General features: G+C 48.6%; 1 protein-coding gene across 1 annotated transcript in view; it reads left to right on the top strand.

Moving 5' to 3' along the window:
- REN (renin) overlaps nucleotides 1-26342 on the top strand; it is a 1297145-nt gene that overhangs the window by 320390 nt on the left and 950413 nt on the right. The window contains exon 3 of the mRNA XM_040337596.1: nucleotides 10635-10753. Within this exon, the coding sequence (XP_040193530.1) occupies nucleotides 10635-10753 (119 nt within the window). The remainder of the gene's footprint in view (nucleotides 1-10634; nucleotides 10754-26342) is intronic.

The following is a 26342-nucleotide window of genomic DNA, read 5'->3' as shown; positions in this document are numbered from 1 at the left end:
CTCCGATCTTGATAGTGGATAATGTCCATGGATATGATGAGTGACTTGACCATATTTGAGCAAAGTATGAGCAAAGTTCTTAAAGCCTGGCGCTCACCTGGGCTGGGTGGGCGGTTGAATCCTCAAAAGGATTTCTGTTGGTCCCCAGCCGTGATGGCCTTGTGGAGATGGCTGGATCCAGATTTGCGCTAAATAGGTTTGAGCCGTCATATGGGATTTTGCACCAATTCGATTTTGATGCTGCATCAGCTATCCAGGGCTTCAGCCATAAAGCCCTTCTGGCCGTAACCGAGGCTAGCATAGCCTTTGCTGAGGATCTAATGATGTCAACTGATGCTCCGGCCATGAAGCTGCCTGCCAATTTAATCTCCTGTAGGGAGGAAATTATTTTCTCCTGGTCCATACCATCTAGGAGGGAGTTCTCAATGTTAGCCGTCCATGAAGAGATGGCTTTTGGCTACTGCGGCGGTGGTGATAGCCAGTCTACAAGCGCCTTCTGCCGTGGAGTAAGCCTTTTTAATTCAGGATCGATTTTGCGATCAAGTACGTCCCGGAAGGTAACTGCGTCTGCGATCGGCAGGGTAACGCGTCTGTCAAGTCGCATTAAAGATGAATCCACTGTGCATTAATTAGGGAATTGATTTTAGACTCCTTTAAAAGGACACAATTTTGCAAGCTTGTTGGTAAGACTAGGTCGTTTATCCAATCTCTCCCACTCATCTTTTATGAGGCCCACCAGTTCCTTTATGAAGGGAAACGATTCAGGATCCCTCTTCAGTTCTGGAAAATACTTCCGAACCTTCTGCGGTTCTGTCTCACCTTCCTCCCAGCCAATTGCTTCTTTGACTGAGCGAGCGATCGGTTCGACTAAGCAGAAGTGGAACCCTGACGCTGCATCGCGGTCTTCATTTTCAGAGAGGGTTTCTGAAGCCTGTGTGTAGTGACAGGGAACTGGTGAAGTGCTTGGGGTAGGATCGTTTATCGGCGGAGCCGTAGTTACCAAAATTGACTCTCGTGTGGACTCTGTCGCTACTCTGGCGTCTGGCTCCTTCTCCTTGGTTGCTTCGTTGAAGCAAGAATGGCAAGCCAATTTTTCTGGTAATGCTGGAGCCCTGCATACCCAGCAAGCGTTTGCTGCGGGACGGGTATGGTAGTTCCGATCATGGTGAGATGATGGTGATCGTCTACGGTGAGATCGACTATGACGGGAGCGGCTATGACGTGAGCGGCTACGTCTTGAGCGATGATAGCAGTAGGGTGATCTTGAGCGACTTCTGCGTGACCTTCTGCCACTGGACGCATGACTTGATCTCCCTCTATGCCGCGAGCTGGCGTCTCTTGACCTGGTAGGGCTGCCAAAGAACGCAGCGTTATTGGTCAGGCTCTCTTTTTTGTCTCTTCTCTACTTCATTAAGGTCCACATTGTACCTATATTTCCTCCTTACTATTTTGCAATGTGGACCTTAATGAGCCCATAGACATAGAAGTGGAGACCACTGCAAAAATGTACGCTTCTTTAACCACTAGAGTACCGGGCCATCGTCAAATGACGGCTCCACGGTTACTCTGAAAATTCAACAGGACGTCAAATGACGTCCTGTATTCTTGCGGCCACTGGGGGGCGCGCGAGCGCGCCGGTGGCCGCGCGCGCGCGCCCGGCGCGTCCCCGAGATGCCGATGCGCGTGCCTGGCGGTCGCGATGTCCGCCAGGCACTCGGAATCGGCGGCTACAGGGACAAGACGTGGAGCTCTGTGTGTAAACACAGAGCTCCACGTCCTGTCAGGGGAGAGAGGAAACCGATCTGTGTCCCTTGTACATAGGGACATAGATCGGTCACCTCCCCCAGTCACCCCCCTTTCCCCACAGTTAGAACACAATTTAGGTATACATATTAACCCGTCCCTCACCCCCTAGTGTTAACCCCTTGAATGTCAGTCACATTTATACAGTAATTAGTGCATATTTATCGCATTAATCGCTGTATAAATTTGAATGGCGCCAAAAACGTGTCAAAAGTGTCCGATGTGTTTGCCGCAATGTCACGGTGACAGTAAAAAAAAAAATCGCAAATCGCCGCCAATACTAGTAAAAAAATTAATAAAATAAAAATGCCATAAATATATCAGCTATTTTGTAAACGCTATAACTTTTGCGCAAACCAATCAATATATGATCATTGCGTTTTTTTTTACCAAAAATATGTAGAAGAATACATATCGGCCTAAACTGAGGAAAAAAAACGTTTTTTTTTAAAAAAATTGTGATATTTATTAAATAAAAAAGTAAAAAATAGTGTTTTTTTTTTAAATTGTCACTCTTCTTTTGTTTATAGCGCAAAAAATAAAAACCGCAGAGGTGATCAAATACCACCAAAAGAAAGCTCTATTTGTGGGAACAAAATGATAAAAAAATTGTTTGGGTACAGTGTAGCACGACCGCGCAATTGTCATTCAAAGTGCGACAGTGCTGAAAGCTGAAAATTGGCTTGGGCAGGAAGGGGCGTAAGTGCCCAGTATGGAAGTGGTTAAAGCTTGTCACATTGCCAGTACTTGTTATCTGCAAAATAGTAAGGAGAAAATATAGGTACAATGTGGACCATAATGAGCAAAGAGACATAGAAGTGGAGACCACTGCAAAAAATGTAAGCTTCTTTAAAGCTTGTCACATTGCCAGTACTTGCTGTTTGCGCCCCTGAGACCACCAGAACGTGGTTCCCTCCATAAAAGCTCCTTCAGAGACTGTACAGGAGGGACTTCCAAACAGGAGAGGCTTAGAACCTGCTGGGGCGATTGCGGTAAGAGGCATGCTTGCTTGTTCATCCAATCTGTCAGGTGAGGATAAAAAAAAGAAAGGTGCAGGGCGTCTCCCCTTCAAATTTATAGCTAATCAATCATGTCAGGTTGTGGGGGCGGAGTCACAACCCAGTGTGTCAGGAAATCACCTTATGCTCACACTGATAATTGTTTCCTTCAGTGGCAGCTTATTTAGCACCCACCCATTTAGCACTTTTAAATGATCCCAATTAGGTATGTATTGAGGCTATGTTAGTCCTTGTTAGAGGAGAAGTTACCGCAAATTATTATTTTGTGGTCTTTTAACCCCTAACTGTTTTCCCTTTTTTGAAATTTCTATACTCTAGTGTGCAATATTAGCCCCCTGCAACCGCACTAAGTTTGGAGTGTTGCTGTGATTGGCGCTGCAATTTGCTGCACTTTGGCTCTGCTTCTTGTTTGGACTTACAGGGTATGTATGGCTCCCACTCTGGTAATTTTCATCTGGTCACCTCCACACCTGAGATCATTGTGTGTGCACTGAGTCTTTTGAGAATATAGCCATGTTTTGAGATATTCATCTGTTTATACTGTAATGTATTAATTATGCATGCATGTATATCTTCCATTAGATTGTACAAAGACATACTGATTGACTCACACCCCTGAGGAAGGCAACGATTTGCCGAAACATGTCGGGATTATGTAACAACTCATGTCAATCTTAGTCGATCATTACTGTTTTTATCTTCTATTTTTCTACTACAAATAAAGGGCCAGATTCACATACAGGTTATGCCGGCGTATCTATTGATACGCCGTGTAAGTTACAAGATGCGCCGTCGTATCTATGCGCGGTATTCTTGAACGTAGATACGCCTGAAATCTGGTTTAAGCCGACCGACGTAAGTCTTAGTACGCCGTCGTATCTTGGGTGCATATTTACGCTGGACACTAGGGGCGCTTCCGTAGACTTACGCGTTGAATATGTAAATTATGTAGATACGCCGATTCACGAACGTACTTGCGCCCGCTACCCCATTTACATTAGGCAATGCAAAGTATGGACTTCGGAACAAGCGTATCTTTTTACGTCGTTTACGTAAGTCGTATGTGAATGGGGATGTGCATAGGTTACGTTCACGTCACAGGCATTGAGCCGGCGTATCTTAGGGAGTAAATTCCATGTGATACTGAGCATGCGTGCGCATGCGCCGTACGATCGGCGCTTCATTTGCATGGGGTCACAGATCATTTTAATAAAACACGTCCACCTCTTCCACATTTGAATTACGCAGGCTTACGCCGGCCAATTTACGATACACCGCCGCAACTTACGGAGCAAGTGCTTTGTGAATACAGCACTTGCCTGTCTAAGTTGCGGAGGCGTAGCATAAATAGGATACGCTACGCCCGCAGAAATATACGCTCTCCTACGTGAATCTGGCTCAAAATATTTATATTTATAATTTTGTTTTGACTTTTCTGTATGAATTGTTTAAATGGCACTGCTATAATTCCTCTCATCCTTCACAATCCTATACCATAATTTTATAGGGATGAGGTGCTGGATCTAAAAGAGGACACACCAATCACTTTCATTCACAAAAAGTATATAAATGTATTAGACAGCTATATACTAGAGCAAGTAGCACACCTATACCAGTCCTTAAAAGGACTTTTGTGGACCTTTTAGATAGCTATTTGAATGATTACAGCCTGTCCCTGCTCCCAACAGCAGCCTCTCCCTACACTGACAAAAAGTATATAAATGTATTAGACACCTATATACTAAGTAGCACACCTATACCAGTCCTTAAAAGGACATTTTTGGACCTTTGAAATAATACAGCCTGTCCCTGCTCCAAACACAGCACCCTTTTCCCTACACTGACAAACAGCAGAATGTAAGATGGCCGCCAGATCAGGACTATTTATAAGGTAGGGGGTATGTCCATGTGCTGAAATGTCTCAATTGGCTGTCCTGCACCACCTGATGGATGTGTCATAGGTCAAAGTTCTTACATTGTGGACCCCTGCGAACATCGCCAGATGTCCGCCGGTTTGGCGGAGAGCGAACTACGAAAGTTTGCCGCGAAACAACGGCCTAGCTGTAACTACACACAGTAATGCGAGGCTTTCTCCCTGGTGTGGAGAGGGAGTGGGCGTTTCTATGCAGAGGCAAGTGATTGACGTGATGACAAAAACTTCCCCCCGGCGCATAAGGTGCGTCACGAGTTTCCGAAAGAAGCCGAACTGCGAGTCGGCTTTATACAGCGCCTGCCCACCGACGTTCGGCTTCTTTTGGAAACTGGTGACGCATCTTATGCGCCGGGGGGAAGTTTTTGTCATCACATCAATCACTTAGCCTCTGCATAGGAACGCCCACTCCCGCGGGAGCCACTACCCGGAAGCCGGGGGGAAAATAGCTATATGACGTTATGTACAGCAAAAAACATAAAAAAATCAGCATACTGTCAATGTTGGAAGTGAGCTCAATGTAATGTTAGAATTTTTTTTTTTAGGGTGAACCTCCGCTTTAAGTACTGATTACCCACTCCATATATAGTGGGTAATCACTGACCATTAACAACTTGCAGCCCCGGCCATTGCACTTTGACGGCCACAAGATGGCTCTCAATTGGCGAGAGCACATCAATAGAGGTCCTCGGCTCCTCCTGCCACTGGGGGGCGCGCACCCGCCGCATCACTGCAGTGCCGATGTATGTGCCTGGCGGCCGTGATGTCCGCCACGTACCCGCGAATGCCGGTTACACAGACAAGGACGTGGATCTGTGTGTGTAAACACACAGATCCACGTCCTGTCAGGGAGAGGAGACCGATGCTGTGTCCCTTGTACATAGGGACACAGATCGGTCACCTCCCCCAGTCAGTCCCCTTCCCCCACAGTTAGAAACACTATGCAGGGCACACATTTAACCCCTTCCTCACCCCCTAGTGTTAACCCCTTCCCTGCCAGTCACAGTTATACAGTAACCAGTGCATATTTATAGCACTGATCGCTGTATAAATGTGAATGGTCCCAAAAATTTGTCAAAAGTGTCCTATGTGTCCGCCATAATGTCACAGTCCCAATAAAAATCGCAGATCTCCGCCATTACTAGTAAATAAAAAAAATAATAAAACAAAAATCATAATTCTGTCCCCTATTTTGTAAGCACTATAACTTTTCGCAAACCAGTCGCTTATTGTGATTTTTTACCCAAAAAATTTAGAAGAATACCTAAACTAAGAAAAAAAATAGTTATTTAAAAAAAAAAATTGGGATATTTATTATAGCAAAAAGTAAAAAATAAGAAAGTGTGGGGGTCGTGGCGCTGTCTCAGCTAAAGGCTAAATATACCGAATGTGTAATATGGTAATAACTTGTATGTGATCCAGGGCATAAACCAGTGGATAGTGGATCTAAGCAATAGAAGTGCCTAATTGTACTTCATGTATGAGTGACTCAGAGTAGTGCGTGTTAAGACACTCAGACAAAAATATGCTGTACAAAGAAAAATAGTAATAGGTATACACTGTGCACCAAATAACTAAAAATAGTACGGAGTGTATTGTGACACGTAATCACGGCTAATAGTGCAAATAACACTAAGTGGCACCAGGTGCACTAGGTGAATAACCAATAAGAATATTATAAATAAACAATTAGTGCTAGGATATCAGTGACCGCCTGTAGGGGTCAGCGGTGAAAGATGCTGAATCAAAAACAATAGGTAGGTGAACAGCCCATATTGAATGTAACAAACATAATAATAAAATAGTCCAATAAATGATAAATCCAGAAATTGGTCAGCAGTCCACATATAATTGATCAAATATCTAAATTTTTTGTGAGATTGTTCGTAAACGGGTGCACCCAATCTGGGTGAGTGATCAGAGTATACAGTTGTGATGGTTCACGCAGTGATTCCGGGGCTCCCCCTCCTGGGTCCCCACTCACCAGAGACACTCACCCCTGCAGGGGTAAAGTGCATGTATATATAGTCTCCAGCTGCTCCTCAGCTCGACTTTCCCCTCCTTGGGTCCTCTGGATGGGTCTTCTGGTCCAGGTGGCTCAAATCCTTTGGTTGTCCAAGGTCCTCCAGGGGAAAAAACAATTTCACATTGCGTAGTATGTTCAAAAACGAGGGGTATTTTATTCGCACTGCCACTAATAATGGCGTGCACAAGAAGCAGGTAAATACAAAAATAAAATCAAAACTGGAACCAGGGTTCCGATAAAATGATTAAAATAAAACAAATAAAAACAAAAACAGATAGACAGCTATCTGCACGATAGCAGACCTCTCCCAGCACACCTCCCAGCACACCCCGGAAGTGCGTGTGGGTGTGCGTGTATCCGCTTTACGCACGTTTCGTTAGATTACATCTTCTGAAGCCTTCAGAAGACGTAATCTAACGAACAGTGCGTAAAGCGGATACACGCACACCCACACGCACTTCCGGGTTAACCAGCTGACTGTCAGTGGAACGCACGCCGTTCCCAGGCTGGCGCTGACATCTTTCACCGGTTACGAGTGCTGTGCTGGGAGGTCTGCATTTATAGTGTGGGGTTTTAGTACACACCCCACACTATAAATGGCCGCCTGCAAGTCGGCCTTGTGTAGTGTGTTGCGGTGGTTAAGAGAGGACAGAGAGAGACAGAGAGAGAGTGTCATTTATTGCAGGTAGATAGAGAAGGCAGGCAGGCAGGCTAGTCAGTTAGAGTTACAGTGTGTAGAGGATATATATGCATCCCAGGTGTTGTATATATATTTATACACTGTATTGAGTTTAGCTAGATCCGCTCTTCCTAATTTACTGACAGGCAGGCAGGTGATTGTGTTAGCTGCAGTATTCTCACGTGGTGTACTGTCTGTGTCCTCTGCAGTGTGCACCTAAAGCTACGTCAATAGATTTACTGGTGTTTCTCATATTAATTCCTAAAGGCAGTAGAGCTGCACGATTCTGGGAAAAATGAGAATCACAATTCTTTTGCTTAGAATGATGATCACGATTCTCTCAGGATTCTCAAAATAATGCCACCACACTTACACGCACTCGAAATTGGGTTAACATGCACACACTTTGACCACGCGGTCTCTAAAAAGAGAGGCGAAGGACTAACGGGGCTAGTTGAGCGGGCTAGATCCTCTCACTCCCTTATAGGGAGTCCCTCTGCCCTGTTGGGCTTCAAAGCGGAGCAGGTAGGGCGGGCTATGTGGGAGGACCCCCTCACACACCCACCATTGCCACCCGAGGCATGGAGAAAGGTGGCAGATTGCCTCTGGGGGAGGCCTGCCTACTCCCAACTCCTGCAGTCCGGCTCCTCTCTCGAGTACACGCACAAAATACACTTAAAGAAAAAAAAACACAGCAGTGATAGCTGATAATAGCATGGCTGTTTTGTACAACGTCACTACAGTACCACCCTACCTCACTACGCACTCACTGCTCTATGTCTTCCAAAAAACTTAAAACATTTTTGGGGGCTGGAGCTACACTTTAAAAAAGTACCAGTTCAAAATTACAAACAGATTCTACTTAACAACAAACTTACAGTGCCTGTCTTGTTTGCACCGCCTGTATACTGCTGTTCAAAGTATATAGGGCCAAAAGGGCTGGTAATGACCTGGGGAGAGGGCGGTGGGGAAATCCATGCTATTTTTCTCAATGATTTTCATCCATATTGCAGGGACCAGACATTACATTAAAGCCGCAAGCAGTTTTAAATGACTTTTTTTCTTATAGTAACACCCAGCAGGTACAATATTTAAAGGAATTTTTCATTTTTTTTCACTTTAAGCATCATTAAAATCACTGCTCCAGAAAAAACGGCGGTTTTTAAAACTTTTTTTTTTTATTGATACATGTTCCCTGGGGCAAGACCCGGGTTCTCAAACATGTTTTATGACAATAACTTGCATATTAGGCTTTAAAATGAGCACTGTTGAATTCTAACGTTCGAGTCCTATAGACTTCAATGGGGTTCTAAAAGTTTGCGCAAAGGTTCAGTCCGTTCGACGGTTCTGGTGTGAACCGAACGGGGGGGGTGTTCGGCTCATCCCTACTGAAAACGTGCATCAAATTATATAAGATAGTGAAGGATCAGCACAAATGATATATCATATATAATCAAATTCAATAAAACCTCACAAATCAGAGTTGAAAGACTCCAATTTGTCTTAGTAAAGATCTAAGTGAAATAGAGGTTCTCCGGCCCAATTCCAGAGAATAAACCCATTCTGCCTCTGAGTCAAATCATAATAGTGAAACACGCAGACCAGAGGGAAAACAGTCTACATCCTTCACCTTCCCAACATTCAGCCAGAGAGAAGGGGCTGGACCTTTATTGGTCTTTTTATAAACAACATGACATCACACACATGAACACACTGATAGGTTAGTTCATATAGTCCATATATGGTGGCTTCTTCTTACAAGTCAATTTTTGGGCACATACAGCCCTCGTGTTAAACAGGCATGAAAGTTCCTTATGGAATGTCCAGAAACAGGGTCCCATTCTCAATCTGAGGCCTCGTACACACGACCGAGGAACTCGACGAGTTCCTTGTTAGGCTGTCGAGGAACTCGACGTGCCAATTTTCTCCATTCCCGTCGAGGAAAAAGAGAACATGCTCTCTTTTTGGCTCGTCGAGTTCCTCGACAGTTTTCTCGACGAAAATGTACACACGACCGGTTTCCTCGGCAAAAAAAAATCTCCCACCAAGTTTCTTGATGGATTCTGCCGAGGAAACCGGTCGTGTGTACGAGGCCTTACAGGGGTTTAGCCATATTTGGTTCAGGAGGAGGAGGAGTTTGGAAGTGTTGAGCGAGAAGGAATGACATCTGTTTTCACCCTTAATTTCCCAGGCCGAGACTTAACTCTATAATCTGACATAACTTCTTTGCCTCCATTTCAGCTGAGATGTAAATGTAACTTTAAAACATTATATCTGTCATTTCATTTAAGGATTATAACACTTGTAGTATATATCTTCACACGTGCATATGTATATATCTTATGTAGATAAAGAAATAAAAACAATATAAGAATATAAAAGAAATCTTCTATTTCTTTTATATTCTTATAATGTTTTTATATGGACTATATGAACTAACCTATCAGTGTGTTCATGTGTGTGATGTCATGTTGTTTATAAAAAGACCAATAAAGGTCCAGCCCCTTCTCTCTGGCTGAACCATGGGAATGTGAAGGATGTAGACTGTTTCCCCTCTGGTCTTCGTGTTTCACTATTATGATTTGAAATGGAAAACATTTCAGTGGTTCTAATCATAACACATAATATTCATTTTAGTGACTTCCATCACATAAGCACTAAACTCAAGTAGGTCACAAAATTCCATACTGTAAGTTTTAACTTGTTCATGTAATTTTAAAAGTTGTTTTAAATGACAGATTTTTTCAAAAGAATAGCTGGTGGTTCTGCCACGAACCTCTTTGTTTAAGGCACTTCATGGTATGGTGTAACAAATGTTTCTTAATTGCACTCCTGTATGGTCACTCTGTAAAATACATCACCTTTGAGACTACAAGATACTGTGCCAACATAGAGCTATAGCTATCTGACATTACTGTGTAGCATATGATCTCTCATACCACTAAAGCTAATGTTCTATTCTAGAAGCTATAATGTTAGAACTTGTTTTATAGGCATTGTCTATTTTTTAAAAGGCCATATGCAATATGTAATACATTTATTTACGATTACTTTTCATTGTGCATTGTCCAAAATACTGTTAAATAAACTGATTCTCTTTCTACATGATACATACTGTATACTACTGCTTGCATGAATGTATAGTCATTGTTAAAAATAACTATTTTTCCATAACAGTGTCCCATAATCGTTATGACTCATCTAAATCTTACACCTACATTGAGAATGGAACAAGCTTTTCAATACAGTATGAATCGGGAAGAGTCAGGGGGTTCCTGAGCCAGGATGTTGTAGTTGTGAGTCTTTATTTTTATATTTTGTCGTTTATAAATACTTATTCCTGCTGTATACAGTAGATAAATATGATTGTCGATGCAAATCACTGTGAGTGGGAGGTGTTATGGAAAATGGGCTTCCCCTTCATTTTCATTAATTGTCTGAAAGTGCTTTATTGTGGTCTCACAACTGCTGTGTGGCTGGGTGGTGGCTTGTCATCCTCCTTCTCCTTGCTAAGGGGCACCCGGCAGGGTTGTCCTCTCTCTTTAGACTTTTTCTCTATTGCAATTGAACCAGTGGCAGAGGCCTTTTGTACTTCCCTGCTCATTAAAGGCCTATGGGTCAGCTGGTTGGAAGAGAGGGTGGTCCTGTACGCAAATGATCTCCTATTGTTTCCAAATTATGCTGGCCCATCTCTCCAGGATCCCTTCAGGTTTTGGTTTCCTTTTCCACGATAACTTGTCTAAAGGGCAGCTGGGCCAAATCACTGCTATTCGCGATTGACCCCGAAACTAATTGAAAGAGATTAGATTACTGGACATCCGACCACCCTCTCATCCTGGTAAATGCACCACGACCACACACAGGAACAAGTTAAGAAGTATTCTTTATTGACTCGTACGAGGAGACAAGTTACAACAAAAGGACAGATATTTGCCTACTGGTTCTGACCGCCTGCCACCCGTGCTATAGGGCTGCATGGACAAACAGTCAGCCTGATAGATGCCTATCTGAACAGATAATTGCCCATTGGTTCTCATCCCCATGGCCTGTGCAATAGGGCAGCATACATGGAGGTCAGCCTTATGAGCTCCTATCTGACTTGTCTGAATAACAATTGTAAAACTGGCATTTATATACCCTCACAAGTCTTATCTCAGCCATCTCTCCTAGATGTGATTGGTTGCTAAGATCTGCATCAATGTAACACCTGCCCTACAACCAGACAAACTTAATTATTCCTAGAATTCCTATATATTCATTAAAAATGATTTATAACAGGTTTTGTCCAATTAAAGACATTTGTGTAGAGACAGTCTGGCACCCAGCTGTGTTAGCCACAACTTCAAGGATGACAGATTTATTACTTTCGGAGAATGAACTTTCAACAACCCCACTTTATCTGTTATGTCTCACTAATTCTATATGTATGTATTAATACAGATTGGTTTCTTAAAAGGTACTGTATTATCTATATTACTCATACATATATATATATATATATATATATATATATATATATATATATGTATATTATACAGGACGCCGTGGCTGGGTCCTGGAAGGACGTTATATTTCCCCTCTGTTTGGACTGTGGTCCCTTTAAGGGAACAGAAAGGGTTAACACACCTGTCTAAGAAAGTGGTTTAAAGCAAGACAGGAAGTGGTAGGAGGGTGAAGGAGTGTAGTGGAGACTGGGATGGTGAATGGTGGACAAGGAAAAGCTGTAGAAAGCTGTGAAAAGCTGTGAAAGCACTTGGCAGTGTCCTGCCTGGAATAGGGTGACCACATTTCCATACAGCCATTCAGGGACACCCCCCCCCCCCCAGCAAGCAGCGGTCGGTGACATCACAAGGAGGCAGTGCCGCCATATGACGTGGCCGAGAGGCCCCGCCCCTTACCTATTTAAGCATTTGTTTCATGTATGGAAGCCCAACATTGCAGCCACTTAGATTCACAGAGTGTAATTGTTCTTGCGATGTTGGGCTAACATACATGAAACAAATGCTGTTTATATCTAAGGCACTAAAGTTGTATATAAAACCCTGTACTTTATACCACAAAAGAAATACAAATGACACAAGGGATCTGGGGTAAAAACTGCACATACACTGACCTACCCGACTACTACACTGACCTACTGTACCTGATTCCTACACTGACCTACCTGACCACTACACTGACCTTCCTGATCCCTACACTGACCCAATTGATTGCTGCATTGAAATACCTGACCACTACACTAACCTGATTCCTACACTGACCTACCTGATCATTACACTGACCTACCCGATTCCTACCCCGTCCATTGGGGGAGCATGTCAGATCCTCAGCTCTAAGGGACTAATGCTGGGACCTGTAATCCTTCATTAGGAGGATGAGGCCAGTGGCAGACTGGCAGTGCTGGGGGCATGGGTTAAGTGGCAGTGCTTGGGAAGGGATGGGATCACTAACTCTCACTTGCTGTCACCTGTTAGTGTCCATTTGGGAGGGGAGAGGGGCTTGGTGAGGGTGGGAGAAGGGGTGGGAGAGAGAGAGAGAAGGGGTGAAAGAGAGAGAGAGAAGGGGTGGGGGAGAGAGAAGGGGTGGGAGAGAGAAGGGGTGGGAGAGAGAGAGAGAAGGGGTGGGAGAGAGAGAGAGAAGGGGTGAAAGAGAGAGAGAGAAGGGGTGGGGGAGAGAGAAGGGGTGGGAGAGAGAGAGAGAAGGGGTGGGAGAGAGAGAGAGAAGGGGTGAAAGAGAGAGAGAGAAGGGGTGGGAGAGAGAAGGGGTGGGAGAGAGAGAGAGAAGGGGTGGGAGAGAGAGAGAGAAGGGGTGAAAGAGAGAGAGAGAAGGAGTGGGGGAGAGAGAAGGGGTGGGAGAGAGAGAGAGAAGGGGTGGGAGAGAGAGAGAGAAGGGGTGAAAGAGAGAGAGAGAAGGGGTGGGAGAGAGAAGGGGTGGGAGAGAGAGAGAGAAGGGGTGGGAGAGAGAGAGAGAAGGGGTGAAAGAGAGAGAGAGAAGGAGTGGGGGAGAGAGAAGGGGTGGGAGAGAGAAGGGGTGGGAGAGAGAGAGAAGGGGTGGGAGAGAGAGAGAAGGGGTGGGAGAGAGAGAGAGAGAGAGAGAGAGAAGGGGTGGGAGAGAGAGAGAGAAGGGGTGGGAGAGAGAGAGAAGGGGTGGGAGTGAGAGAGAGAAGGGTGGGAGCGAGAGAGAGAGAAGGGGTGGGAGAGAGAAGGGGTGAGGTAGAGAGAGAGAGAAGGGGTGGGGGAGAGAGAGAGAAGGGGTGATGGAGAGAGAGAGAGAGAAAGAAGGGGTGATGGAGAGAGATAGAGAGAAGGGGTGGGAGAGAGAGAGAGAGAAGGGGTGGGAGAGAGAGAGAGAGAGAGAAGGGGTGGGAGAGAGAGAGAGAGAAGGGGTGGGAGAGAGAGAGAGAGAGAGAACGGGTGGGGGAGAGAGAGAGAAGGGGTGATGGAGAGAGAGAGAGAGAAGGGGTGGGAGAGAGAGAGAGAGAGAGAACGGGTGGGGGAGAGAGAGAGAAGGGGTGATGGAGAGAGAGAGAGAGAGAGAGAGAACGGGTGGGGGAGAGAGAGAGAAGGGGTGATGGAGAGAGAGAGAGAGAGAGAGAGGGGAGAGAGAGAGAAGGGGTGATGGAGAGAGAGAGAGAGAGAGAGGGGGTGGGAGAGAGAAGGGGTGATGGAGAGAGAGAGAGAGAGAGAGGGGGTGGGAGAGAGAAGGGGTGATGGAGAGAGAGAGAGAGAGAGAGAGAAGGGGTGGGAGAGAGAGGGGGTGGGAGAGAGAGAGAGAGAGAGAGAAGGGGTGAGAGAGAGAGGGGGATAGGAGAGAGAGGGGGATGGAAGAGAGAGAGGGGGGGGGGTGGTGAGTGAAATTGAACCCCTAAGCTGGCCTGCAGTCCTTCCTGTACCCCCTGTCCCAGCCCCTGTCTGTGGGTAGGTGTGTGTGATGTATGCACCTACCTCCAGACCATCCTTGTCCTCTCTGTCAGCCTTGATGATAGGCACAGCTGGAGCAGACGTTGGGGGAAGGTGTGCAGGCTCTGGGAGGATGTCACTGCTGCTCAGGTCTTCTCTCACTCCCGTGCTGTTCCTTCCAGTCAGCCTCCTGCTTCTCCCCGGGGCTCCACTCTCTGTTGTCCTCAGGTGACATCAGATGCTGTGTGTCCCTCTCTGGTATGTCAGGGGCAGCCTCGGAGCTCAGCTGCTTTGGGTCCCAGGAGGCAGACAGAGCAGAAGCGCGGAGGAGGAAGTGAAATCCTCCCGCGCTTTCAGTTCTGAACAGAGGGGGTGCACTGCAGCTGTGATGTCACTGGTTGCTACAAGCCAAGCGGCTGTAGCAACCAGTGAGCACAATGAAAGTCAGGTGGAGGTGGTTCTGCATGCCGCAGACAGCGCTACCGCGGCTCAGACTCTGCTGAATTCATAATGACTTTACCCAGTGCTTCATTCCGGGACATTGTATTGTCCCGGAATGAAGGCATCCGGGACCAGGGACACAGATGCCAATTAAGGGACAGTCCCGGGCAATCCGGGACACGTGGGCACCCTAGCCTGGAAGCCTGCTATCTGATGAACTTACCTGTAGCCCAAAGTAAGGACTATTTAACTGTGATAGCAGTTCTGTGCTCTACAAGTCGGTGAGACTGATTATTTATTTTGTTTTTGCTGCTGTGAGGCCATTTAAGTTTAATAAACCTCAGTTTTGATTGAAAAGCCTGTGTCCTGCGATCCAGCTGGTCCCCCGAACTTTACACTGGTGCTCGAATGCGGGCAGGACAGAATAACAGGCATAAGAAGAGAAGAAAAAAAAAATCTTTTGCATTGGACTTTATATTGAACTAACATTAAAAGGGACAATACATATGTCCTGGGTTAAAACTGCACAAGCATTGAAAGCTGAAACAATGGAGGAGCTAATTAAACAGCTGACCCTGGCTAACATGCAAGCGCAGACTCGCCATGAGGAAGCTAATCAGCACCACAAAGAGGCGCTGGCTCTGCAGCAAGAAAATACTCACCTGTTGGTGGCCCAGTAAGCAGCCCAGCAAGGGGTTATGCAGGCTCAGGTGACTGCCTTAAAGGAAGCAGTGCAGCAGCTGTCTCAGGTTCGGGAGCAAGCGGCTGTTGCCCCCGGCAACCAAGTGACGGTGAGGGCAAGCCATTTTTTGCAGAAATTGTCCCCGAGCGATGATGTAGAGGCATTTCTTGCTACATTTGAGAGGACGGCAGAGAGAGAAGGGTGGCCTCAGGACCAGTGGGCCGGCCTCGTTGCTCCTTTTCTCACTGGAGATCCTCAAAAAGCCTACTTCGACCTGCCACCAGATGATGCTAAAGATTATCAAAAGTTAAAGGCAGAAATTCTGGCTCATCTGGGGGTGACTGCGGCTGTTCGGGCCCAACGAGTACACAAATGGAAATATCGTCCATATCGGCCACCCCGGTCTCAAATGCATGACCTGGTGCAACTAGTAAAAAAATGGCTGCAGATTGAGGTGTTGTCTGGCACCCAAATCGTGGAGCGGGTCGTGCTGGACCGATACCTGAGGTCCCTGCCAGATGACCTTCAATGGTGGGTCAGCCATGGAGACCCCAAAACAGCAAACCTCCTTGTTGAGATGGTGGAACAATATACAGTGGTGGAGGACCTGCTCGGACCTACCAAGCGCATAGGGCCCAGTCTGCCACAGCCTGGTCGACCAACTGCTGTCCTTCAAAAGGATGTTCCAAGGAGCCCTGGAACAAACACCCCGGAAGGCCAAGAGTCACTCCCTATACCTCCTCAGCGTTCTGTTCCTGTTCGGAGAGGAGGGGATGTACAATGTTGGCGATGTCATTCCTGGGGTCATACCCGGGCATACTGCCCACTGCAAGAGGAGCCCATCAAATGCGGGGTTCTTCTGAGGGGGTCTTTTTATGCCCATAAAGTATGCACCACACATCTCGACCTGGGTGAGGAAAAATTTGAGTGTGAAGTCCAAGTGAACCACCTCCCTGCCCGGGCTTTGTTGGACTCTGGAAGCATGGTAACCCTTGTTCATCCTAGAGTAATTGGGAATATCGGTCCAGGTAAGCAAAACTTTACGGGTGGTGTGCAATCATGGGGACACTAGAGAGTACCCCCTCATCACGGTGTATCTCCTCAGCATGTGGCACCGGTACTCAAGAGGTGGGGGTGGTGAAGAACATGGTGCATGATGTTATAATAGGACAAGACTGTCCATTGTTTACAAAACTGTGGGAACAAGGAGAATGGTTCAGAGACTGGGGAGAAACTAGCCCCCCTGTTCCTGCTGCTGAGAGGGATAACCCTGAACTGCCAAATGTTCTTAAAGCGGAGGTTCACCCATAGCTTACACTTTTTAGCCTTAGATTCCTGCTCGTTTTGTCTAGGGGAATCGGCTATTGGTTTTAAAATATGATCCGTACTTACCCGTTTACAAGATGCATCCTCTCCGTCGCTTCCGGGTATGGGCTGCGGGAATGGGCGTTCCTTCTTGATTGACAGTCTTCCGAGAGGCTTCCGACGGTCACATCCATCGCGTCACGATTTTCCGAAAGAAGCCGAACGTCGGTGCGCAGGCGCAGTATAGAGCCGCACCGACGTTCGGCTTCTTTCGGCTATGAGTGACGTGATGGATGCGACCGTCGGAAGCCTCTCGGAAGACTGTCAATCAAGAAGGAACGCCCGCTCCCGAAGACCCATACCCGGAAGCGACGGAAGAAGATGCATCTCGAAAACGGGTAAGTACGGATCATATTTTAAAACCAATAGCCGATTCCCCTAGACACAACGAGCAGGAATCTAAGGCTAAAATAGAAACAAAAACCGAATTGGGTGAACTCCCGCTTTAATGTGGATCCAGATGAGGAAAATGCTAATGATTGGGTTAATGGTGATGAAAGTAGTGTTGGTACTATTGAGGATGTCAAGATATGTGGTCCACAAACCTACCAAAACACTAAGGGGGAGGAGCCTTCCCCACTTCAGGTAATGCTGGGGGAAGAGGATGAGGAAGTGGCCTCTACCCCTGCCCTGCCAGATTTGGGTCTTCCCCAGGGGGCATTTGGTACTGCTCAGATGCAGGACCCCACTTTGGCCCGTGCACAGGAACAAGTTGTAGTAGTAAATGGGGTTCCCCAAGAGCCAGGTGCGAATGAGAGGTGGCCAGACTTTGCAATATATAATGAATTGCTGTATCGGGTTACCAAGGAGAGAAAATGTGGTAGAGCAATTGTTGGTACCCCAACAATATAGACGAAAGGTTCTGGACCTGGCCCATGACTATGTGTTAGGGGGACACCTGGGAGTTGAGAAGACGGAGGCACGGATCACCGACCGGTTTTACTGGCCAGGTTTAAAAGCAAAGGTAAAGAGATACTGTACCTCTTGTCCCACCTGTCAGTTGACCGCTCCGGTGAATCATTTTCGGAGCCCTTTGGTCCCTCTGCCCATAATTGAGGTCCCGTTCGAGAGGTTAGCCATGGATATAGTGGGTCCCTTGGTAAAGTCAGCTCGAGGTCACTCATACATATTGGTGATTCTTGACTATGCCACCCGATATCCTGAGGCGCTACCCCTGCAGAATACCTCCTCAAAGGCCATTGCCCAGGAATTATTCCAGTTGTTTACACGGAGTGGTTTCCCCAAAGAAAATACTCACGGACCAGGGTACCCCGTTTATGTCGAGGGTTATGGCCGATGTGTGCAAGCTGTTCCGGATTAAAGAGCTGCGCACATCGGTCTACCATCCTCAAACGGACGGGTTGGTGGAACGCTTTAATAGGACCCTTAAATCTATGCTCAAGAAAGTGGTACAAAGGGATGGGAAAGATTGGGACTGCCTGTTACCAGCTCTCCTGTTTGCTATCCGGGAAGTGCACCAGGCCTCCACAGGGTTTTCGCCCTTTGAGTTGGTATATGAGCAGAGACCTCGTGGACTTCTTGACTTTGTTAAAGAGGAATGGGAAAGTGAACCTGTTCAGCCTAAGAGTGTCCTGGAATATGTCTCCCAAATGCAGGAAAGGATCCAAACCCCAATGCCACTAGTCAAAGAGCATTTACAAAAGGCCCAGGAGGCTCAACGACGGGTCTATAACAGGTCTGCTAAAATAAGGCACTTCCAAGTGGGGGATCGAGTAGCGGTGCTAATTCCCACTGTGGAAAGTAAATTCTTAGCCAGATGGCAAGGTTCCTTTGAAGTTGTGGAAAAAGTGGGAGAGGTAAATTATAGAGTCCACCAGCCAGGCAACAGGAAACCGTATCAGATATATCATGTCAACTTGTTAAAACCTTGGACAGACAGGGAACCGGTGACCTCCCTGGCTAGTGCAAGACTTGAGCCTCAGGTTGGGGTGGAGAGTGTCCAAGTAGCAAATACCCTATCTAAAGTCCAAAGTCAGCAGGCAAAGGAGTTCTTGCAGAGAAATAAAGAAACGTTTTCAGACTTGCCAGGGCTAACTAGTGTCATAGAACATAATATTATCACAGAACCTGGAGTCAAAGTTTTTGTCCGGCCCTACCGCATCCCAGAGGCTCAAAGGAAGGCCGTTTCAGAGGAAGTAAAGAAGATGCTAGACCTGGAGATCATTGAGGAATCGCAGTGTGAGCGGTCGAGCCCGATTGTGTTGGTACCAAAGCCCAACGGGTAGATGAACTTATTGAGAGGCTAGGTCCAGCCAGGTATATCACAACATTAGACCTTACCAAGGGGTATTGGCAAATCCCATTAACTAAGGCTGCTAGAGAGAAAACTGCTTTTTCTACCCCAGAGGGGAGTTTTCAGTACAAACGAATGCCTTTTGGACTGCAAACTGCTCCAGCCACATTCCAGCGTGCAATGGATAGGATTTTACGACCTCATTGGGAGTATGCCTCAGTGTATTTGGACGACATAGTCATTTTTAGCAGAGACTGGGAATCACACTTGGTTTACAATAAACCCTGAAAAATGTGCTTTGGGAATGGAGGAGGTGAAATACCTGGGCTATATCATTGGTAGAGGGGTGGTGAAACCTCAGGTCAGCAAGGTAGAGGCTATAAAGAATTGGCCCCGCCCCCTCACAAAAAAGCAGGTACGTGCATTTCTGGGCATGGTGGGATATTATAGGAGATTCGTACCCAACTTTGCCACATTGGCAGCTCCATTGACCGATCTGACTAAGGGTCGGAAATCGGTCATGGTGGAGTGGAATGCAGACACTGAGAAGGCTTTTTTGGAGCTCAAGTCAGCACTCTGCCAACACCCTGTCCTGATAGCACCCAATTTTTCAAGAGAGTTTATTGTCCAAACTGATGCTTCCGATGTAGGATTGGGAGCTGTGTTGTCACAGGTTGTTCATGGTGAGGAGCACCCAGTAGTCTTTCTCAGTAGGAAGTTGACACCAGTGGAGAAAAACTACGCTATAATTGAAAGAGAGTGTTTGGCCATTAAGTGGGCTCTGGAGTCCCTCAGATATTACTTCTTGGGGAGGAAGTTTAGGTTGATTTCTAATCATGCCCCTTTAATGTGGATGAGGCAAGGTAAAGGGACTAATGCCAGGATTACCCGTTGGTTCCTGGCGCTCCAGAGAGGCCCGGAGCAAAGACAGAACCTGCAATAGGCGCAGGGCCGGCCATGACAGGGTTAACAAAACCCTGCTCTGGTTTGGTGGGAGTGGTTAGCAGGGAACCAGAGCTAGGGGGAGGAGAGGTTATAAATTCCTCCTCCCCACGCTTCCCGGGTAACACACGAGGAGAGAAGTTTAGAGGTAGGACACTGCTGGGGGATTTCTTTGCTCTGCCAGAATCTTTAGTTTTATAGCTTCCACGCTGCTGGGGGATTACTCTGCTCTGCCAGAACCATGGCTGGGATAGAAGCCATGCTCGCCCAGCTCAGGGAGGAAGCCGATCGGCGGGGGGAGGGGTGGCTGCAGGCCAAGCTGGGCCTTCTCCTCACACAGGGGGAATCAGTGCAGGTAGCTCCCGTCCAGGGGGGGGGAGACCACTCGTGGGCGGCGATCACGGGCCCCGGACCGGTATTCACCAGGACCATCCACCCGATCATGTAGAAGGGAGGGGAGCCCCATCCGGGCCCCCTCGGGCCCCCCCGCAAAACGGACAGCAGCGGCGGCGGCGGCGGGGGGCCCTGAATCACCCACCTAACGGCAGCGCGGTGCGAGGGGTGGCGGCCAGGGGGCTCCAATGCGGCGGCAAGGCCCGCCCGACGTGTGGATCATGAGGATGCGGGCTCCAACCCCAGTTGTGCACCGGAGGTCCGGGAGCCTCGGCGAGAACCATCTGTCCCTGCGGTGGCTGGCTATTCATCATCCGCGGCTAGCCACCTCCAATCCAGCCCCAGGGTGAGAGGGCGAGGGGGAGTGGAAGACAGCAGAGAGAATGCGGCACCCAGAAAAGCGACGGGGAAATCGGTGCACGGGTCCAGGGTGCGCAGTGAGAGCGAGTCCAGCTCTGGGCCCACGGCAGCCAGGCACGTGTCGCCTGGTGGTCCTTCATCCGAGAAGGAGGTCTGGCCTGGTGATCGATCGGAGGGGGAGCTGTCTGAAGAGGAGGCCGTGCACAGGACGGAGGTCGCAGCGCGGGAGTCGAGCTGTGCGGCTGGTGGGATTGCTTCCAGTCAGCCCGGTAAGTCACTTTCGGCTTATTCTTCTTTGTCAAAAACTGTTGGGGTGTCAGTGGGGGGACGGGGGGAGGGTCCCCGTAGTCGGTTAGTGGTGCCCGCGGTGGCAGGGGGGGTTGGTGGTAAATCTGGTGACCAGGGGATACAGTCGGGTGAGGATGCGGGTTTGCAATGTTTTTTGGTGGGTCTGGAGGCATTGGTGAGCCAGTTGAAGGGGGGGTCCAGCTCCGCCGTTAGCCCGGCAGCAGCCTGGGGACCGGCGGGGGGATCCGGGGTGACGGCGTCCGCAGAGGCGGTTTCTGTGACTGGGGCGGTGTTGCCCGTGGACAAGGGGCAGGGCGCGGTGGTGGTTGCGGCAGGCACTGTTGCGCCGCCTACCGACAAAGGGGATGCGGTGGTGGATTCCTCGAAGCAGAAAGATTTGGTCCGGTTGGCAGACGCGGCTAAGGGGGAGGTTTATACGTGTTATGAGGCACCCCTGGGTTCGCATTTGAAGCAGGAGGTGCGGGAAAAAATGTGGAAAAGTGAATACGTGGAGATATTCGCGTTATTGCCTTTGGAGAAGTTTAACCTGGATAGGGTTAAGCCGGAGGAATCCAAGAAAGAGGACGAGGAGACGAGGAGGTATAGGCTTATACCTAGGACTTTTGCGAACTGGTCGCAGGCATATTCGATCATGGCGAGCGTGATCGGTGAGAAGAACCCCGAACACTGTTCGGCGCTTTTCAGCTATCAGGAGGCGATTAGTGAGGCCTACCGGTGTTACGGAGGCACGGGGTGGCTCCGGTATGATGAGCAGTTCCGGCAACGCCGGGCTATTAGGCCGGATATTAGGTGGGACACTAAGGACATTGGCCTTTGGATGCGGCTTATGTCGGCCCCGCGGACGTCCACGCCATTTTTTCAGGGGGGGGGGGCGGTGGAACCTCTTCCCCGGGACAGTCGGCCGGAAAGAAAAAGGGGGTCTGCTGGCAGTTTAATGAGGGAAACTGCAAGTTCGGAGGGTCCTGCCGGTTTAAGCATGAGTGCTCCGGCTGTGGTGGCAATCACCCCTCTTCCCGTTGTTTTAAGCAGGGCAAGGGACGTTCCGGAGATTCTGCAAGTAAGAGGGAGGACTCCGGTGATGGTGGAAAGGATGCAACCGTTTCTCGGTAGATATCCTGACAGGGCGGCCGCCCTGTCATTGGAAAGAGGCTTCTCAGTGGGCTTTAGTATTCCATGCAATTTGTCTGTGGTCCCCCCGGTGTCTAAGAATTTGCGCCCCGCTTTGCAATACCCGGAAGTGGTTTCGGAAAAACTGCGGAAGGAAGTGGCGCTGGGCCGGATGGGGGGCCCATTTGTCTTGCCTCCCCTGGACGATTTGGTGGTTTCCCCGTTGGGGGTGGTGCCTAAGAAGGAGCCGAACAAGTTCCGGCTCATTCATCATCTGTCATTTCCAAAGGGGGGGTCCGTCAATGATGCTATCAGCATGGAGGATTGTACGGTGTGTTACACCTCTTTCGATGCGGCGGTGGGCTGGGTTAGGTGGTATGGCCGGGGGGCTTTGATGGCCAAATCGGACATTGAGGCTGCTTTTCGGCTTCTGCCGGTCCACCCGGATAGTTTTAGGCTTTTGGGCTGCCACTGGGGTGGTGAGTTCTACGTGGACAAGTGTCTGCCGATGGGCTGCTCCATTTCATGTGCGTTGTTCGAACAGTTTAGTTCATTCCTGGAATGGGTGGTTCGGGATGTGTCCGGAGTAAACTCCGTGATCCATTATCTGGATGACTTCCTCTGCGTTGGCCCGGCGGGGTCACGTGTTTGCGCAGTGTTGTTGGCCACGTTGGAACACATTGCGGAGCGATTTGGCATGCCGCTGGCGCCCGAAAAAACCGAAGGGCCAAGGTCGGTCATCCAATTCTTGGGGATTGTGATTGATTCGGAGAAGATGGAATGCAGGTTGCCACTGGACAAGCTGGAGAGCCTCAAGGCCGAGATTGGCGTGATGGTGGGTTTGCGGAAGGTGCAACTCCGAGCGCTGCAGTCGCTCCTGGGGAAGCTAAATTTTGCGTGCCGCATTCTCCCGAAAGGGGAGGGTCTTTTGCAGGCGCCTCTCGGCGAGCACGGCAGGGGCCAGGTCACCTAGGCACTATGTGCGTTTGGGAAAGGAACATAGGGAAGATCTGTTGAAGGACTCCAAAAAGGAGTGCCACACCAACGGCAGGGCCCTATGGATGTCTGGTCCGATCAGTAACTTCGACATGGAGTTGTTCACGGATGCGGCCGGAGGTGCAGGTTTTGGGGCGTATTTTCAGGGGCAGTGGAACTTGGTGCTGTTGGAACTGTTTCCGGTGGTGCTGGTGGTGGAATTGTGGGGCTCGTCCTTCCGGGAACGGAAGGTGCGTTTCCATGGTGATAATCTGGGGGTGGTCCAGGTTATCAACAGAGTTACGGCGTCCTCTCCTCCGGTTATTCGGCTATTGCGGCACCTGGTGCTGCGCTGTTTGCAGATGAACATATTTGTGTATGCAGTGCATTTGCCGGGGGTGGAGAATGTAGTGGCTGACGCCTTGTCTCGCTTTCAGTGGGACAGGTTCCGGGAGTTGGTGCCGGAGGCGGAGGAGCAAGGGGTCCCCTGTCCGGAGTGGCTTTGGAGGATTCCGTTGGAATCGTATCCAATTGGATCAGAAAATTGGTAAGTGTGAGTACTTGGGATGCGTATGAGAAGGTCTGGTCGGAGTGGCAGGCTCTGGTAAGTGAGGCCGAGGTGGACCCGGCCGGTCCCGAGGTCAGGGGATTGGTGATTTATTTCGTGGCCAGGAACATGGAGGCCGGGGTGTCTCAGTCCATGTTGGACAAAAAGTTGGCCGGTTTGGCCTTTCTGTTTAAGTGGCAAGGGCGTCCGGACTTTACTAAGGAATTCTGTGTTCGGCAGGCTCTTAAAGGTTACAGGAAGCAAGGGCGTCGGTCGGATTCCCGGCGCCCGGTGTCGTTTGAGATTCCTCGGGGAATTATGGGGGAGTTGGGGACATTGTGTTCGTCCCGGTTTGAGGTGTTGTTGTTTCGGGCGGCTTTCGCGCTGGCGTTCTTTGGAGCTTTTTGCGTGGGGGAGTTGGTTAGCCCCTCGAAAACTGCACAGGGTGGCATGTTAGCCGGGGATGTGGTGTGGGCCCGAGAAGGGGTCGCATTGTTGTTGTGTCAGTCCAAGACGGATCAGAAAGGGAAGGGCAAGGTGGTGCGAGTGTTCCCTATTGGGGGGTCGGAGTTGTGCCCAGTTAGGGTGGTGCAGGAATTTTTGGATGTGCGGCCAAAGTTGGGCGGATCATTTTTGCTGCATGAGGATGGGACAGCTTTGTCGCGGTATCAATTTGTGACGGTGTTCAAAAGGTGTCTGGGGGCTTTGGGCCTTGTGGCGAAGGAGTTCTCTGCGCATTATTTTCGGATTGGGGCCGCAACGGAAGCGGCACGTAGTGGTTTGGATGATGACATGGTGAAGAGGATCGGCAGATGGGAGTCGAGGAGGTTTCGACTATATGTTAGACCTCAGCTCATGGTGAAGGTTGGGGTGAGCGGTGGTGCGGGCCAATAGGGGTAGCCAAAAAAAAAAAAAAAAAGTCTAAGCGGTCACCTCCAATGTTGGTAGGGGATGGGCCGGGTTTTTTGGTAAGGAAACAGTTTGGTGGTAGGGGATGGGAGCGTCTCCTGGGGGCCTTGTGTGATGGATTTCTTGTTTACTCTCTTACAGGTGCGGGACAAGGACTGGTCTGGATAATGGGCCACTCCTTCGTTCATTGGGGGGCTAAGAGAGCGGACATGCGACCGGAAGGTCGCCAGCTGGGGGTCTCAAGACAGGAAGAGATGGTGCGGTGGTTGGGGTTCCCGGGGATGTTGTGGAGCAGGGTGGTGCTGGAAGTGCACAAGTTTGCACGGTTGGATCGTCCGCCGGATGTTTTGTTGATACATGCGGGGGGCAACGACCTTGGGGTTCGTACCATGTTAGATGTCGCACGGGACATCAAGTTCGATTTTTTGAGGATTCGCATGTCCTACCCGGAAACGGTAGTGATATGGTCCGACATTGTGGGCAGGTCATCATGGCGGATGGCTAGATCGTGGGAAGGAGTGAACAGGGCCAGGAGGAAGATCAATCGGGATGTGGCTAAGTTCGTAATCAGGAATGGCGGGTTGGTGGTTAGACACCCTGAATTGGAAGTGGATACGTGGAGGTATCTGCGGAGAGATGGCATACATTTGACGGATGTGGGGATTGATATGTGGGTGTTGGGCCTGCAAGACGGCGTCCAGCGAGGATTGAGGGTGTGGAGGTGCGCCCAAAGGTAAGGAGTTACCTTTGGGTGCTGGTGGCGGGTGTTTTGGACTTTGCAGGAGAAGAAATTACCCTAAAGTGGATGCCATTACCCAGAGGTGGTATGGGTTCTGAAGGGGCGGTTAGTCCAGTCTACCAAGGTGTAGCTGGAAAGTTGGTTAATGGGGGGCACTGCGGTCAGTTGGTCGTCTCTGAGTCAGTTTGTCGGCTTGAGGCCTAAAACCAGAGTTAGGTACCGCAGTGCTCAAAAGGTTTAAAATGGTTACAAGTGGTGTTAATGTGCCTGCAAAGTCCAGCACCAGTAGTGTTAAAATTGTATCTTAGGTATACATAGGTTTATGTGTGGAAAATGTTATTTAATGTTATTTAATATTTAAAAAAGGTTATTTAAAATAAATGGAGGCTGCTACGGACAGTTTTTTACTCCAAAGAATACAGTAGTGGTCTCAGTTATTTATTAAAGGTAAAGGTTGAGTAAAAATTGTGGGTCTTAGCAGATAAGGGTAATTTATGTTATACCATAGTCAAGGAATTTAAGTTTGTAGTGGAGCATAGGCCGGGGAGACTGCATCAAAACGCAGATGCCCTCTCCCGAGTCCATTGTTTGAGCTCCACTTTTGCCTCCACCTCCTTGGCGTTGGGGCACAGGGGGGGGATATGTACAGGACGCTGTGGCTGGGTCCTGGAAGGACGTTATATTTCCCCTCTGTTTGGACTGTGGTCCCTTTAAGGGAACAGAAAGGGTTAACACACCTGTCTAAGGAAGTGGTTTAAAGCAAGACAGGAAGTGGTAGGAGGGTGAAGGAGTGTAGTGGAGACTGGGATGGTGAATGGTGGACAAGGAAAAGCTGTAGAAAGCTGTGAAAAGCTGTGAAAGCACTTGGCAGTGTCCTGCCTGGAAGCCTGCTATCTGATGAACTTACCTGCAACCCAAAGTAAGGACTATTTAACTGTGATAGCAGTTCTGTGCTCTACAAGT

This window comes from Rana temporaria, chromosome 2, assembly GCF_905171775.1.
Source record: "Rana temporaria chromosome 2, aRanTem1.1, whole genome shotgun sequence".
NCBI classification, from domain to species: Eukaryota; Metazoa; Chordata; class Amphibia; order Anura; family Ranidae; genus Rana; species Rana temporaria.
Note: the sequence above shows the minus strand (reverse complement) of the source record. Positions and strands in the feature narration are given on the sequence as shown.